Genomic DNA, 17,697 nt, shown 5'->3' with positions numbered 1-17,697 from the left:
AGGTGAAGGGAAGAAAAGGAAAAGAACAGGAAGAAGACAGACCAGAGCTTACAGAGTGGACCAAGTAATGCTCATCACATGGCAACTCCGAAAGATATATACATATTTTGATGATACTCAGCACTAAAACCAAGTTGCTTCCCTCAGATCTGAACAGTAGATATGCACTAGCCTCAAAGAAAAGGAAATACTGAGGGGCAGATATAAACAGGATTGGATTATTTTTAAATTTTGGGGTGGAGAAACTCTAGTCCATTACCCCTGTAATGCCCACAGACCCCAAGGTCAATGAAGAACATGAGTAATGAAAATAAAGAGGCAGATCAGCCACATTCCTACATAAAGTTTTATTTTAGGGTTAAAAAAACCCACGCTCATCCCTGTTTGTCCTGTGCCCATTCTTATTCTACATTATCACTAACAAATGGATGTAAGAGAAGAATCTTACCAACAAATATTCTCAGGGTAAGGAGCATATGTAACCTCCCAGCTGGATACACACAGCTCCCTGCTGTAGGGTGATGGCTGGGGTTCTCCTTTACACTTAATGCTCTGACATTTGCAGGCATTGAAGTCCTTAAGGATGCTGTTAAGAAAGAAAAGGAAGATTTTTCCATTTTTTAACACCTGAAAATGCTAAATATGTAATGAGAATGTCTGGGAATAGTGATAAAGGATTTTGAGTTTTTTATTTATTTTAATAACCTGTGATCAAGATAGAGCTCAAACAACACTGTAATATATTATGCATTAATGACCATTATTTAAACAGTTGCTACCACAGGCCTGAGATCTGTTTTGTTAGAAATAAAAAACAGTCTTGGTTTAAACTGTTTACTGCTTCTACCAACATGAACAACAGCAATGAGTCATATTAAAAAAAATAAAAATCAAAGCCTGAGAGCATTGGAAAAAAATAAAAGACAGACAGTTTCCTAAACACATCTTTACATAATACAGCTGTCTTCAAATCAAAGTAGACTAATGAAATGAGACTGCAGAGTAATCTTCTACACTAGTATCAAAACCAGCCAATTTTGCCTTGAGTACCAATTCTCAGAAGAATTTTTAGCATGCTGGTATCCTCACAATTTAAAATATTAGCCTCTTTCACCCACTTCTAAAATAATCACAGTGCTTAATTCTATCTTCCAATATTATGAGTCGACTGGCACTCAAAATATTTAAAGAAAATTTAAACATGCCCAGAATAAATGCTATCAAACATCTCTCAAAGGACAGCAGTAGAAGGGTGAGGAACACATTCAGAAACTATTTTATTACAGTAGCATAGAAACAATATATATTATATTTAGATGGGGTGATTCCAGAATCTGTGAATATGCTTTTTTCTCAGTTGTGGTCTTAACATAAAGAAGACAGAGAACCACACACAAGAACATCAAACTAACAAACACAACCCTCAACCCCCCAGACCTTTTCCTTACCAGAATTCAAGCAGTGATGTCAGATTGCCAGCATCTTGCAGCAGCAAGTATTTAAGACAGTTGATTATTCTTTGATAGGTTATTTTTAAAAATACATACAGAGCAAGTTTTAGCCATCATTAAAAAGCTTCTACAACCACCTGAGCCTCCAGAACCTCACTTCTGGTGTCCTGTTTCTCTCATCCTATTTCAGGGCTCTGCAGAGCAAAGCATCCTAAGGACACCTAGTAATTTTCTAATTTGATGGGAGCCTCAGCTTCACACATAATTTAATCTAATTTCCCAGGGAATGGAGTCCACCACATTAATTCTAAGCTAAACAAACTAAAATATTTTCAGGTCTTGATGATTGAACTCAGAGATGCCTGCAGTGCAGCTCAGAACACTTGTTCAAGGAGGGACTAGCCCTTCAAAATTGCTCATAACACATCAGTAGCTAGAGAAGGAACTTGAGTGCTTATTTCTTCTTTCATTTTCACACCTCAAAATGTTATTTATCACAAAATTAAGAGAGGAGGCAGATTTCATCACACAATCACTACTCAATGAAAGAGTAGCAAGCAAAACTTTCTCTGATATACCAAATCTTGCAAGAAATTCTACATCCTGGACTTCCTTGAAAAACAGCCTCAAAAACTGTCTCTCTGACATGACTTGAAGGCCAAAAGAATGCAGACAATTTAAACTACAGAGGCTAAGAACAGAAAAAAGCATGATGTGTTATGCTGCAATACAAATCTTATTCTGCTTCCCTTTACCCATTTTGTGTTAGCAAAAGATATTTACAGAATGCCAACAGAACATGAGAGGCTACACATATTTTTCCCTGCAAATGACTGAATAAAAGCACAAAACAACTTCTGTTATTAGGTCTAAACATATATCTATAACAACAGGTAAGAGATATAGAGAATATGTGTTTCTCTCCCCTGTGGCCAGGTCCCTCACTGAGCCTACCCTGCTGAGATGACTTAACTGGCAGTGCAATTTGTACCCACTCTGATAGCCTGGTAATTGGACCATTTGCACAGCAGAAAATGGAGTTGTCAGTAACTCATATGCAAGAGCCAATTAGTACGGCCTTCTAAAAACCTACCCTGATGGACTGGATCCCACACAGGAGAGAAAGGTTCTTTATCCCATTAAATGTCCCAAGCCTTTTAGTCCCTTAGGTAATATCTTCATTCAAAGCATAGAGGCTAAAATACATTTATGGAAAAACTTACCAGAAAGCAAAGCAGAGCAAATCCACAGAATGGTGAAAAAGAAGAAAGGAAGAACCAACATAAGCAAACAAGGGACATAAACAAGAGATCATTTGTACTATTTTAGTAAAAAGAGAGCAAACAAGACAATGGGCAAAACTTACTAGGTTGCCATGGATTTCTCTTGAAACGTTACAAAGGCCATTCCCAGTGGGTTATTATGAACAGCTTGTTCCTCTTTTGAATATTCTTCCTCAAGTTCATTTCTAACTTTGGTATAATAATCTACAGCATCCTCCTGTGGGGAAATTGATGGCTGTTAGATGCAATGTACCAGATGGCCAATATCCTCATTGACACACAGTTTACACAAACCATGGTCACCCTCCCTCAGGCCACTCCCACAAATAACAAATCATGTCACGAGGCAAAGACAAGGAAGATTTTCTTCTACTTCAGTTTGTGCACAAAGATTACATTTCAAAAGTTTCAGGGAATTCCTTTCCTATGCAGTACAAGAACATGGCAGATAAGCTATGAATGAATAAAGAATTTTCTGAAGGTCAATGAAACATGACACAAACACTATTTTCTACTCCTCCAATAACCTACTTAGCTATAACTAGAGAAGAACAGAATCTCTTACCCTTTCACATCCTCTCATTTCACAGCAGCAGAATTGACCACATGGCTTAGGGTTGATTTGGACTCTCTTGCCATACTTCTGATGCAGGTGTTCATAGTAAATCAGGCTTTTTTCTGCCTGTTTTCTGCACAAAAAAAATACATCCATAACATTTTGCAAGAAAACAGTATCAACATCAAGCTTAAAAAGATTATAATCCCTGAGAGGAAAAAATTACGCCAAGCACTGATAGCAAATTAATCAGTCACCAAAGATATTTTCATGCAGTTTATTTTGGTTACTTATACAATTATTTGCAAATTTGTATAACATTATACAGCCTACATGTAGTGAAGTTCTAGGACTACTCACTACTTGTAGTGAGGGTCCAGGAAAAACAACAACCCAATGTTATTCTTGAGAGCCCAGAAGACAACACTTGTCTCTCCTGTGATCAGTACCTCTGGCCAAAGAAGCAGGGTTAACAGTTATTAATTCAATAGTTCAGTTTTTCACTTTGCCTGTCTATAAATAATTAAGTACATACATACATAAATAATCAGCAAATCAAAACTTAATTTAGGCAACAAACAACACATCACACCAACAAGAGATGGGCTGAGCCCCATAAACCCCTTCAAAACACAGCTGAATCTAACTGAAGTCCAGACCAGAACTTGAAGAGCAGAATCCACCTTTAGGATACACCAGGTTAGTACTGCTGGTGCATGTTGATTAAGGACTAGCAAAACATTCAAAGAATTATGCTAAATTTGTGTAGGTTACAAAAACAAGTACCTTTTTTTGAAAAGGTTAATAAGCCTGGCTACATCATAACACAGCTGCACCTCCAGCACAGTGCAGGTTGGGTAGGCATCCCTGAAAGGAAGCAGCACATGAGAACAATAAGAACAGAGAGTACAGTGAAGAAACTGTTTCAAGAGCAGCACTGGTATCTAACTGACATCTCATCACTAATTTAATTTCTGAATGAGGTAACAGAGAGCAGAGACTTCCACAGACAGCCATTGGAGGTTACTCAATATGAGATGCACAGCTTTATTCCAAGTAGAAGTTGCGTGGGGGCATGACTGGAAAGTGTGGATACAGAGACACTTGCTTAAATTCTGATTTAAAGATCAGTTAACTAACCTGATTGAAATATAATATTTTCTGAATAGCAGTGCAAAATTTAAAAAAATTTATCTGCTTGGGCAGGGAAAACTACCAGGCCAATTCTACATATCCCATTCCTAAACAAAGATGGAAAGAAACATTTTACAAGGCCATGTAGTGACAGCATAAGGGAGAATTACTTCAAACAAAAAGAAAATAGGTTTAGATTAGATATTAGAGGAACTTCTTCACTGTGAGGGCAGTGAGGCCCTGGAACAGGTTGCTCAGAGAAGTTGTGGATGCCCCATACCTGGAAGTGTTCAGCATCATGTTGGATGGGGCTCTGAGCAATCTGGTCTAGTGGAAGGTGTCCCTATCCATGGCAGGGAATTGGAACTTGATGATTTTTAAGGTCCCTTCCAAGCCAAACCACTCCATGACTCCAATGTTATCACTCAAGTGTGGAACTTACGTGAAATGGTTTTGCACGATCTCTTCACTCGCATTTTTTGGAAGACCAGTTATGAACAATGTGCACTTAACCTGGGAGAGAAAACGTAATTACATTTTTGCATACAATCAAAATTATATTTTGATAAAATACATTGCAAAAGAGAAAACAAGAATGTAAAGAAGGCCAAGACACAGCACAATTAGCTGTGTAGTAGAGCAGGAAAAAGGTAGGTAATTCTGATTTTGGTGGGAACTCATCTATTTAAGACAGCACCTTCTACATTGGTAACAGGTTACAGCAAAATTTCACAAATCCCTCCCCAACCCCCTTCTCTCCATTTGTTTTCACAATTCATTCAGTAGAGCATTGCTTTCAGTCAATTCCTTCACTTTTATGTCACATTCTCGCATGCAGGAGGCACCTTAGCAATTTGCTTTTTAGCATTATCCATTGGCAAATACACTTCTTTTCACTCCAATACAGACACTTACTATGTTTTCTTCTTTATATGTGACATACTTCATGTGATGTCTCATGAAGACAACAGTCAGAATCAGGTAAACAACAGCAAAAACTGTGTGCAGCCAAAGAAGATTATTGCTGTCAGACAAAACAGAAATATGAGAAACAGGAAGAACCAATTGTCCAGTTGATACAAGCAGCCATCAGAATGATAATCAGATCAAAACCTCTCACTGAACATAAAACAAGGAAAAAAGGCAGCTACTGGTAGTCAGTCACCCCTATGCAGATGCCTTGGACAGCCAACAGGATTATTTGCTTCTCATAAAATTCTATGTGCCATGGAGCTGAAAAAGAAAACAGATGCTCTACGACATGGGCATATTTAGGCAGTGTTTGGCTTTTACTTTCTCATTCAGATGGCATATATGACATATGATGCTATTTGCCAAAATGTTTGCTATTTACTTTATTATTTACTGTGCTGAGTGCATAATTAAACTCTTCTTGAACACAATCCTTACTCAAATTGAAAACAGCCTCATAGAGGGAGGAAATTCTGCTCTTCTGATATCTCCTTCTTCAAAGCTTACAGAAGTTCTGTTCTGTGAACAGTTCTTCTGTTTTGTAAAGAGCATTAATAATTGCAATTAAACTAAAATACAGGAACCTATTTTACAGATTAAAAAAATCCAACAAAGTAAAAAAATCCCTATTAGTTGTTTGGTTTCATAACATGGTTAAACAAAACAGAAATTCTACTGGACATAGTGCCAGGAATGGATGTGGATTGATCAAGAATAAATCAGAAGATTTGTGCAGCTTAGTACTTCAACTATTTTACAGACTTTTAAAAACCATTGAAGTAATTTTAATTGTAATCTCAGATAGGGAGAGATATGCACACACATAAATCTAATGTAAGGGAATTTAAATCATCCCAGCTGCAGATTCCAGTAAAGCTATCAGCTTTACATTCCTTCTGAAGCATGGTTTCCTTTAATGGGGAAATTTCTGAAAAGAATATCACTGGGTGTGCAGTCATTAGCCAAGAGAAACACGTGGTGTAAGAAGTGAGAGCTGAGAGACCAGAAGCCCAATCTCAGGATTTCTTAACAGCACTGCAAGTTCACAGCCTGAAGCAGAGCATATCCCAGTTTCAGTTGACAGACAGGGATCAAGTTATTCCAAGCCCATGAACCATGCTGCAATATCAATTCTTGTGTTTAGAGACCATGAAGGAAACAGACATCAGCATAGAGGGACTCTGCAAGACTCACCTGGTTTGTAAATTTACTATAGTTGTTCTTCCAAAACTATAGGGATCTTTATCTAAGAAGAACAAGAACAAGTAGGAAAATTAACTGGTGCAACACTTACTGCCACAAAGTCATCTTTTATTCTAATTTTTAAAGAAGTTGATATATTTCTTTTTAATGCTGAGCAAGTTCATTGATAAAATGACTTAGAATCATAGTCAATGCTGGTTTACTCTGCCTGTGTTTTAAAGTTAGAAAAGGCACCCCTAGATTATACCACATTCAAGTCATCAAGAAAAACAGTAGAGTGTTTTGAAAATCTATACATTAGATCTTTGAAGCAGTTCTCTTTCTCCCTCCAATCTCCCTTCATGTCCATTAACAATGTTGCTGAGGGATTGAACATTTTTCCTTCACGCTTTTCTTTCATCTTAACTGATTTCTTATCTCAGGCTTTTAAATTGCATTAATTCAGTGTTGACAAAACAGTGCTGACAACATTGGTAAGGTCAAAAATGGGTTTACATGACATTATTTCAATAGACTGCCAAGTATTAAAAAAATTATAATGCAAGTGAGGGAAAATTGAGCAAATGATGACAAAGGAAAAGGAGTTTAGTGTCTTTAGAAAGCCAAACAATCCTTCCAGCCCAGACTGTTAAACCACAAGTTGTGATTGCAAGTCATCACAACTGAAAGAACTGCAAATGCACAAAATCAGCTTACAGTGGAAGAGGAGGAAGAAGGGGAGAGATACTAAAATTTGGTTTCTGCTGTATTTCCTAGACTCACAAAGGTTAAAGCGGAAAAACAGAAGCTATATTGTCCTGCTTTAATAATAAGCTCATTTTAATATAACAAGAGAATTGCCAAGAAAGAGCTCATAAAAAAGGGAGGTCAGAGACAGAAGTGCCAAAGGTAAACAATACAAAAAGGAAAAGGTACAATGTGTCCTATTACAGACAAGAGCTATGTCACAAGGCTCTTAAAAACCATGAACAACACTTTCAACACGATCTTGAGGAGATTGATACAAAGCTAGGTAGGAAATGGGATGGTAAGGGCTCATAATCAGAAATAGAAGAATGTATAAACAGAGTTTAAGAGAGATCTCACTCAAAGAACTCAGATTTCCCATCAGCAAACTGAATGGCAAACTAGAGGACATTGCAAGTGCCTCACTGGAAGACATAATGAGGACTAGACTTCAAGAAACATGAAATGAACTTTATCTAGTCAGCATTGACAAAGTCTCTGCAAGATTTGTCCAATTTTGAGACATAAACCAAGGCATAAAGGAGCAATGGCAGACAGTGTAGCTAGATTAAAACAAAAATTCAAGGCATGGCTGACGATTTTATGATCAGCCAAATGGAAAACATTTCTCATTAGAGACCAAATTAACTGGTTTGCTTATGAGAAAGAGGAAAAAGCAGATAAAAAATGTTTATCATTCTCAAGCAGCTACAAGGATTTTGTAAAGAGGAAAAGAATAGTCTATTCTCTCCAGTGACAGATAAAAAAGTTGATTTTAAATTAATTGAAGCAAAAGAGGTTCAGGCTGGATACTAGAAAAAGATTTCTCAGCTGTGAAGATGTATTCCATTGACAATCACCACCAATAAAAACCATAATGATCAACACCAGTTAAGAGGGCATGGGTAAAGTTAATCCTGACTTGAGCCTTTTTAAGTCTTGTCATCTAAGTCTTATCTTGTTTCTGACAACTGTTTAAAGAGCCCCATACAATCACACAAATTTCACATCAGACTGAGGGGGTGTGTTGGGCTTGTGTGGCCAGGTTTAGGTAACAGAGGGGCTACAGGGGTGGATTCTGTGAGAAGCTGCCAGAAGCTTCCCCATGTCCAAAAGAGCCAATTCCAGCCAGCTCCAGGACAGACCCACTGCTGGATGAGGCTAAGCCAATTAGGAATGATAGTAACACCTCCATGATAACATGAAAAATGTTCTTGTGCAGATCTAACTGCAGGCAGAGAAGAGCAGAGTGAGAATATGTGAGAGGAACAACTCTGCAGACGCCAAGGTCAGTACAGAAGGAAGGGCAGGAGGTGCTCCAGGCACCAGAGCTGAGGTTTCCCTGCAGCCCATGGTGCAGAACCATGGGGATGCAGAGATCCACCTGCAGCCCATGGAGAAGACGCTACGCTGCAGAGACCAGGGGACCCATGGAGAGAGGAGCACATGCTGGAGCAGCTTTCCTGGTGGGACTTGTGACCCTGTGGGGTGTTCATGCTGTGCATGAAGGACTGCACCCTGTAGAAGAGTGACTTATGGTGCAGCAGTTTGTGAAGATGGCATCCAGCCAGAGTCAACCCACTAGAGTGGTTAAAACACCTTCTTATAAACTTAACCAAAAAAAAATCCTAAAGAGTTTTTGTTATTGTATAAAGAACTGTTCTAAGAACACAAAAGAATAAATTCTTACCAAGCAGATCACCTGAGAGATTGACAGGCAATATCACACACACAGACAAAATGCTGATGGCAATCAGCAGGCAGATGATGTGGCGCTGGAAGGCGAGGTAATGGATGGCATCTTCCCCACACCGCTCGTGAATCTCATCATCACTGCATCAGCCAGAAAAACACATGGTCAGATTAAGTAATCTTCTTGGGAGTGGCTTATGAACACACATTAGATCCTCAGTCTATTCAGTGACATCCCCATTCCCATCAATCCCTACTGTGTTCTTTCACATGTAAATTCAGGTTCCAAAAGTGCGTTTTTCTTGTGCAATGCCACTACACAAAACTTAACACTAGGGAATTTAAAATTGAAACAGTAATCTGAAAAGCAAACACGAATCCAAATTCTTTTGGACTAGAAGAGGATAAAGTCTTTTGCTGTGACCTCCTGCTTTATGCCAGTCACAAGCCTAGCTCTCCAAATTTAAGATCAGTGACAGTATCCACTCATCCCCATAAAGGCCCCCTAGGAGGCAAATTACAACAGAACCACCTCACTCTTATGACACCCAGCTAACAGGAGATAGAAAAGGCTTTGGAATGAACTCTCACCATCTCTCCACTGCCAGCAGATTAGATCATCAGAATAGGAGAACTTAGAAAAGGAAGGAACTGAACTAGCAAAAATGGAGAAGGACAGGCTTAACCCCCACCCCTTTCATATTTCAGTGTATCCAAACTAGAAATTGATTTTTAAAGTCATGGTCTACTAAGCCCCAAGAGACATAAAGAACACACATCACATGTCTAACATTCAGTTTCTGGGAAGCACTGGGATGGACTTTCCCTAGTTAGTCAATTCCAGCCCCAGCCACCAGTTCTCCACAGAAACCCTTGCAGGGAAATCCCACTGCCTGCCTGGGGCCCTGCTGGCTTCAAACAGGGGAACACCCACGAGGCACTCTTTGAAGAGTAAAATCCTAGAGTGTAATTATTAGCTCTGAATCCATATAAATACTATAGATTCACACACTGTCCCAAGATTGGCAAGTCCCTGGGCTTCTAGCAGGACAACTGTACCCTGAAACAGTATTCCCATAAGTTGACCTTGTTTTCACTTCCTTTTTTCAACCAGCCAGAGGCATCTGTATCAATGCTTGTATTAAAACTCTATCTACTCAAATGGGAAAATAACCCCCAAAATTTTGGAATGAAAACCACCTTTCTAAATTAAAAAAGATCAAAGCAAACCACAACTCACTATTTCTGCTTCATATACTTACTGCATCCGAAAAGCAGATGTAATCCAAGAACAAAACCCCTATAAATAAAATAAAATAAAATTTTAAAAAAGAAGTTTTTAGAAGCTGACATAAAAAAATAGTGTCTAATCCATCCAATTAAGATAAGTCTTTCTATTGAGACAATATCTTAGCTAAAAAGCTGGTAGTTTGCTGCTCTGAAATACAAGGGACTAATACAAGTTAATCAGTGAAATGCTTGTTAAAAACACTGCTGTGATTACACTAAAAGAAAGGCTTCTTATATAGGCTTACAAATCCCCCAGTGAAACTGGATAGCAGAATTCACATCTCACTGAGCATCCCACAATGGTTCAAAAAAACCCCTTCTCTCTCAAAAGGGCTCCTCTTTCAAATGAACATTATCCAACTAAATAGACACGTGTTACTCCACAGCTAAAGTTGCTTTATGGTTTTAAAAAGATGGAGTAAAGTACACAAATAGCAGAGCAATCCTCATCAACCACTAGTATGCTTTTGATGCTCATACAAATAATTAATTGCAAGGCTAGATATTAAGTTGATGCATGTATATATAAAATGTTGAAAACTTAGGATGCCACCGCTGGACAACTCTTGCATGGCTCATTCTGAAGTTGCAACACAAAATTATAGGAGTGTACCAATTCAACAACTTCAGAAAGACCATGGAGGGAAGCCAGTTATTGGCCAAAATATTACCCTCCACTTCAAACCATTTTGATTATTGAGAGTGCATAACATTATTATTAGCCTCACACTTGCATCCAGTTTTCTCAACACTGTGAGGAAAACAATGTACTGTAAAGAACAACTAAGTATTATTTGCAATGCGAACTCAATGTAACTTTTTGAACTGTCATCCCAGTACAAATTATCTGCTAGTCTTTTTTTTACTCTCCCTTCCCCCTTTGAAACACTAACATATAGTCCCTCTCTAAATTAAAAAAAAAAAAAAAAAAAAAAAAAACCAAAAAAACAATAAAACAACAAATCAGACTTAGAAACAATGACACAAGATACAGGTTTTATGATATGGCAATAGTTGATCAGGAAACAGAGATTATGCATGGTTCTATAAAAACACAGTTAACAATGCACTATTAATTTTTGCATAGAGGTGAACTTCCAGTTTAATGATGGTTCATTGAACTAGATGGAATGGCAAATTCCAGCAGATTCCATTCAGAAAGTATTATCAGAACTCTAGAATATTTACCTTATCATATTCAAGATCTTCAGGTACTGATGATGACGTTGACAACCGGTTATATCTTGATTCACTAAAACACATGAAATGATGCATTTAAGTGTCTTTAACAACAGATGATGGAGTTTTACAGAATTATTTCAACTTTAACAATTCTGACTAAGGGATGTAGTACAAACACACTTTTTCACTTATGAAAGCTGTGCTTTTCACCCTGTAGCACATGGCTGATTATAGTAACTTGTGTATGTCTCCTGTTGAACAGAGAGGACGCCTGTGAGCTCCTGACATGAGAGCACAATTGAGCTTAAAAGAAAATAACATTTTATCAGGATGTTAAAGCCACAGTGATGTAACAGAATGCAACACAGGTTTGAGAACCTAGCCAGGATCAGATTTGCAAGCTGGCTTCCTGTTGGATTTTCCTCACTACAAGACATCACTTTTTTCCCTCCACTTTTCTTCCTTTATGGTACAGCCATTATTCACAATTTCTCTTCACAACTAAATCCCTGCGAAGCCAACTCCTCGCACAAACAGTCCTGTAGCAAGGCTAGAAACATTTAGAAACTCTGTAGCCCTCAAAAGTAGCAGAGTGCCTGTTTTCAGTTTGTTGCTAAAAAGAAATGTTGCAATGGTAATTACGGGAGGCCACCTGTCAGAATGGAGTGTGTTCCTGGGTGTCTCTGTAATTGTGGCCAGCAGGCTCAGCTCACAGTCCAGCAGGACAAAAACAGAGGCTCCTGGGTGTCTGACTGCTCCAGCCTGTTGGTCCCATGCCTCCACAGCACCTTCATGACTGCTGCCTCAGCCAGCTGGATTAAAGCCTTCTCAGTTATTGCCCATTCCATTTTGCATCATCTATCTTTCACAACTGTTCATAGATTACACCTAAAACCAGGGTTTGAGCTCTTTCCAGTTGCTCAGTTGTGAATTTACCACAATTTGATTGCACCAGGAAGAGGCTTGCTGTTAAAAGCTTCCCCACTTCACACACAGACAGTTTGGATTTTAAACATCCCAACATATCATCCCACATTAAAAAAAAAAAAAAAAAAAATGCTCATTTGAAATATTACTACAAATCAGTGAAGAATTTCAGAAACCTGAAAAAGTCAGTTTTTCTTTTTGAACTCTTGGGAGATTTTGTGGCACAGGCTGTGCAGGGAGCCCTGGGAATACACTGGGCTTCAGCCAAGATAAACAGAATGGTTAATATCCTTCTGTACAGAAGCACAGTGCAAACATCAATGTGCAGCATGTCAGCAGACAAGCAGCCTCTTTCCTTCCCTCCACTTCCTTAACTCACAGCTGTAGGATGAAATTCATGGCAATGGAAACCCAGGACTTATGGCTGAAACCATGGACAATAACTCTCTGAGGAGGATGTATTCACCCAAAGCAGTGTGAGGACATTTTTAACAAACATGTGCAAGTGATTACAAGCATATTTAATTGATACAAATGCACCTAATATAAGCCACACTTACTGTACTTTCCTCCCCAAATGATTCAACAAGTCAGTCTGATTACATATTTTTTTTACCTTTCAACTTCTGACACCAGAGCAACACGACCATAGTCCCAGAATCTCTTTCTTATAATGGAAAACAGTAATATTAAAATCTAGAAAATAAAAAAGGAGATATTAAAATATTTATTTCTCCCATTTCAAAATAATCATTCTTAGGTGTGTAAGAACTGACCAAAAATGCTGTCCTAGCTCCTAAATCAATTATCATATGCCAGCCAACTCAGTGGCGGCCATGCTACAGACCAACCTGTCTGGGACCAAAACTACCCATCCCTGATCTCTGCAATGTATTTTTATCTGCCCCCTGTATTTTCACTTTTTGAAAGGGACAGAGAAAACAAGAAAAAAGCTCCATCACTGAGTATTTCATAGCTTAATATCTTTTCTTTTCTTTTTTTTTTTTTTTAAACAAGTTCCTCTACAAAAAGCAATGAAGTGACAGGGCCTGTTTTCTTTGCATATGTAGCATACACCCTCACTTTCTGGTTCCTCCTCCATCCCATGGAATTTCTTATTCTGAACAACCTGTTTGGCTGGAAAGTGGTGCGAGTGATATAATTTACTGGGATCAAATACTGACTGGCCAGCCAGGATACACGACCAGATTATCTCTGTGTCAAGATTACACAGCTCCATTTCCACATTTCACAATTAATATAACCTTCTTATGAGAGCCTTCCTTCTTCACCTGGTCATTAAACTTCATGCAAGCAGGAAAACTCTCTAGATTCTTCACAACTCTGGTTGAAATTGGCTGTAGTATTCTACAGTTATTAGGCAGAACTGCCAGATAAAAATGGGAAGAGAATGAAATATATAAACTTCACTTCCTTTGGAAACCAACCTAGAAATAACATATCAGAAACCCATCAACTGACAGTTACTAAAAGGATATGCAGGAAAAATGTCATGAAAATAAGAATACAGGACCTGATAGATAATTTTCAGGATTTGATACTTGAAGAAAAGAGGAGCCTTCTGCACCAGACTCAGTGTCTTAAAACTGAGCCACAGCTTTTAAAAGAAGGCAAGCACTTCAAGTGAATCTTATTAAATGCTGTGCCACTGGTGACACAGTGCTGTAAATACTGTACACCCTCAGAAAATGGATTTATGGTAGCATACACCAAATCAACAGCAAAGAATGCCACTAAATAACTTTGAGGAATATCCTTTACATTCCTACAGAAGGACCAGCTCAGAGCACAGCTACTTTAAGTTTCTTTACAGCAGATTTCTAGAACTCAGTAACTGTTATCCTTTTTGTCTATTTTACTACCATAGACCCTTTCCTCAGGCCAATTTGCAGGTCTGCAGCCCTTTTTCTGGTGGCTGAAGGCCACCTAGACCAAGCTTACAAAAATAACCACAAGTTTTAGTGCAGTTTCAGGCCTGTCCTGAAGCAACTAATCATATTCCATCTTTTCTCAGGACTGAGCTGGTCAGTACTTCATCTACAGCTTCAGAAAATCTAATCTTAAAAAGCTGTTTTTTCAAAAGACAATACAGTGTGGAAAAATGTCACAACTGAGTTAGTAATGGTGTCCCCTTCCTGAAAATGTACCCACTACTTAAACCCAAATGTTCTTGCAGTTAAGATAAAACATGAAAAATTGAGCTGCAACCACAAAATTCACTGCCCCCACAAACAGATCCTGTAAAACTCCACCCTCCCTACATCTACACATCCAACATACAGTGGCACCACCATCCCATCTGTATGCAAACATTTATCAACACTTGAAAAGCACTTTGATGCTCCCAGGATGGTCTCAACTCATTTCTTATTCTGAACATTCTCAGAAACCAAATTCCAACCCAATAAATAAGGGAATTCAGAGAACAATGTCACTTTTGAGAAGGTCAGAAGTACTTTCAATAAAAGAAATAGAAACCTGGGCTTACAAAAAAGAAGGTTACATCAAGCAGCAGGACAGTTGGGATTCCACCAAAGGTTACTCCTTGGAGCACTGTGCTGCCCTGGGCAGTGCTGTAGCAGTAAGTCTCATTTGTTCTGTTGAAAGGATCACTCCTGTTCCCAAAGATGCCTAGATGAGAATGTCCAAAACCCAGAAAATAGGAAGGGTTCATTTTTTCTATCCCTTTAAAAGAAAAAAAAAAAAAAAGAAAGGGAAAAAGTGAAACAAACTTGTGAAAAGCCTGGTTGGTATTTGTGAGATATATTACAAGTATGAAAAGTGCAGGAAGATGCAACCAGAAAACTACTTTGGGAAAGAAGGTGCCTTTGGCAATCTCTTCCTTTCATTTGTGAAATGTTTTGCAATAACTGGCAGGTTCAGCTACCAGCAGTGCCTAGACAAGAATTCCAGACATCTAGTGAACCATATTCTCTTACAGAGATCTGAGGAAAACTGCAGAAGATCCCTCCCAAAAAAAACCTTCCCTGTCATTTAATCCATAACATCTAACTGCATATTCCAGCCTGGGCTGTGATTCTAGGAATCACACAGGGTATTACATATTCCAATAACAGCAGTTTGAAAATTTTGTTCCTAGTTGATGAGCACATGTGAATGCAGCAGCTTGTGAACTTTGTATTTAAATGTCAAAGCCTTGAGATCATTGACAAATTCACCACTAATTCCACAGAAAAGAACCACTACACAAATACACGTTTCTTTCTGTTCTTGGAATATTGGGTGATTTTCCTTTTTCAAAATAACTCAACTGAAAGGCCTGCACAGCTGGCCAGTTATTTCATGTCACAAACAAGAAAGAACAAAGAGTATTTCTCAGAGAACAGACATCTGCCTCATTTTAGTCAACTGACCTGGTCAGATAACGTAGTACCATACAAGAATGCACGAGATTTGGCTATTGATACAAAGTTCTTTTTATCAGTGCAGGCAATTGCTCGTTTATTTTAGGGCTTTCCACTTCAAACATTTCCTTTCTTGGATGTTATTTACTTGCTGATTCCCAAGTATTGCTTCATGCAGAACACACTTCTGACTGATAAATTCACAGAGAAACCACTCCCCAAAAAACTCAATCCTTCAAAAGCAAATATTCTAGGTCCTCATCACACAGGTGCAGGGCCACTGCTTTCGGGATGTTTTGCCTCTAACAGGAATGCACGTGTCTCTGACGAGATGCTGAAAACGAAACAAACAACAAAAAATACAAATAACTAAATATTCTCCTTTTAAACAGCAGGAAAACGGCATGGAGAATACTCCTCCCAAAACAGCATTTGCTAAGTGTTGGGCAGCGCCACGCGGTGAGGAAGAAATTTTGTCTCAGCTGATGTGTTTCATCACGGGAAAAAAAAAAAAAAAACGAGAGAGAGAAGGAGAAAAAACCCAACAACGCCCATAAAAGTTGTGCCGTGACTCTATCCTTACTTTCTACGGACTGAAATTTAGCGCTGCCGGAAAAGAAAGCGTTTGTGAGGAACCTTGGGGAATCTTCAGCATAAGCCCGCACGCTAAACTCCAAGCAACACGCTGGAGTTTATCAGACACTGCTTCCAACTCTCGAAAGCTGCTCTTTTTAAACAAGCCAGCCGCCAGGCAGATAAAGGGCAGGGGAAGAGCTCCCACGGGTGGGGCTGCGCCGCAGGAGCCCGGGGAGCACCGGGCGGGCTCCGGGAACGGGAACCGGGTCCCGTGTGGCGCTGGGAGCCCCCGGCGCCCCCGGCTCCGGCAGGGACGGGAGACGCGGCGGGCGGCACCGGCTTCCTCAGGAGCACATTGGGAAGCGCCAGGCTCGCCCCGGGAGGAGGGAGCGGGTCCCTCCGCTCCAGAATAGGGCACTCTGAGCCAGAGTAGGCTCAGCCCCCCGCGGGGAGGGGGCTCAGCGCCCCTCGGGGAGGGTTCGCCGCTCCCGGTGCTGCCCGCCCCGACCCCGCTGAGGGGGGGTCCCGCTGAGGAGGGGCCGCGCTCACCTCGCCCACTCCCCTCCCCGCACGGCGCCGCTCCCGCCCTCCCTTACCTGCGCCGGGGCGGCCTCTCCTACCCCCGCCCTTCCCTTCTCTTCCCTTCCCTGCCCTCCCGCTCCGTCACCTCACGGGCGGTCCCGAGATCCCCGGCCCGGCCCCGGAGTTACGAGCGCCGGCAACAAGTCCCGGAGTCTGCGCATGCGCGCGCGGCCCGCTGTCAGCGCTCCACCCACAGGCCGCTCCGGCCGGGACAGGGCCACCCTTGCCGGGACAGTGCCACCCTTGCCGGGACAGGGCCACCCTTGCCGGGACAGTGTCACCCCTGCTGGGACAGGGCCACCCTTGCCGGGACAGCGCTGCTCCGGCCGGGACAGCGCCACCCCAGCCGGGACAGTGCTGCTCCGACCGGGACAGGGCCACCCTTGCCGGGACAGTGCTGCTCCGGCCGGGACAGCGCCACCCCAGCCGGGACAGTGCCACCCCCGCGCCTCCCTGAGGGACCGGCCCCTCAGGTAACCGAGGGAAAGCTGCTGCTCTTGTCCAGCCTGGAGAGAAGGCTCCCGGGAGGCCTTCTAGCGCCTACCGGTGTCTAAAAGCAGAAGCGAACAGAGCGTTTTATAGCGCGGGAAATAAAACAGTCCCCAAGAAATGTGAGATAGGATTTCCAGGGAGACTTCACCATTTCAGGTCTGGCGAAGTGGGCAAGCAAGCAGGTGGAAGTGGAGCAGGCCATACACTGAGATCATAGAATCATGGAATAGAGTGGTTTGGGAGGG

At 40.6% G+C, this 17,697-nt stretch overlaps 1 protein-coding gene across 1 annotated transcript in view; it reads right to left on the bottom strand.

The window, feature by feature from the left end:
• The window catches only part of TMEM63A (transmembrane protein 63A), a 30,814-nt gene extending 13,716 nt beyond the window's left edge, over positions 1-17,098 (bottom strand). The window contains exons 1-14 of the mRNA XM_030945199.1: positions 17,046-17,098; positions 15,812-16,136; positions 14,926-15,122; positions 13,033-13,112; positions 11,496-11,559; positions 10,280-10,317; positions 9,016-9,158; positions 6,591-6,642; positions 5,340-5,448; positions 4,867-4,937; positions 4,077-4,157; positions 3,300-3,423; positions 2,818-2,951; positions 449-586 (exon numbers count right to left, since the gene is read on the bottom strand). Of these exons, the coding sequence (XP_030801059.1) occupies positions 449-586; positions 2,818-2,951; positions 3,300-3,423; positions 4,077-4,157; positions 4,867-4,937; positions 5,340-5,448; positions 6,591-6,642; positions 9,016-9,158; positions 10,280-10,317; positions 11,496-11,559; positions 13,033-13,112; positions 14,926-15,111 (1,220 nt within the window). The 5' untranslated portion in view covers positions 15,112-15,122; positions 15,812-16,136; positions 17,046-17,098. The remainder of the gene's footprint in view (positions 1-448; positions 587-2,817; positions 2,952-3,299; positions 3,424-4,076; positions 4,158-4,866; positions 4,938-5,339; positions 5,449-6,590; positions 6,643-9,015; positions 9,159-10,279; positions 10,318-11,495; positions 11,560-13,032; positions 13,113-14,925; positions 15,123-15,811; positions 16,137-17,045) is intronic.
• Positions 17,099-17,697: the final 599 nt, after the last annotated feature.

The sequence above is a fragment of the Camarhynchus parvulus genome, chromosome 3 (genome assembly GCF_901933205.1).
Source record: "Camarhynchus parvulus chromosome 3, STF_HiC, whole genome shotgun sequence".
NCBI lineage: Eukaryota > Metazoa > Chordata > Aves > Passeriformes > Thraupidae > Camarhynchus > Camarhynchus parvulus.
The sequence above is the reverse complement of the archived record's forward strand: the minus strand, read 5'-3'. Positions and strand labels throughout refer to the sequence as shown.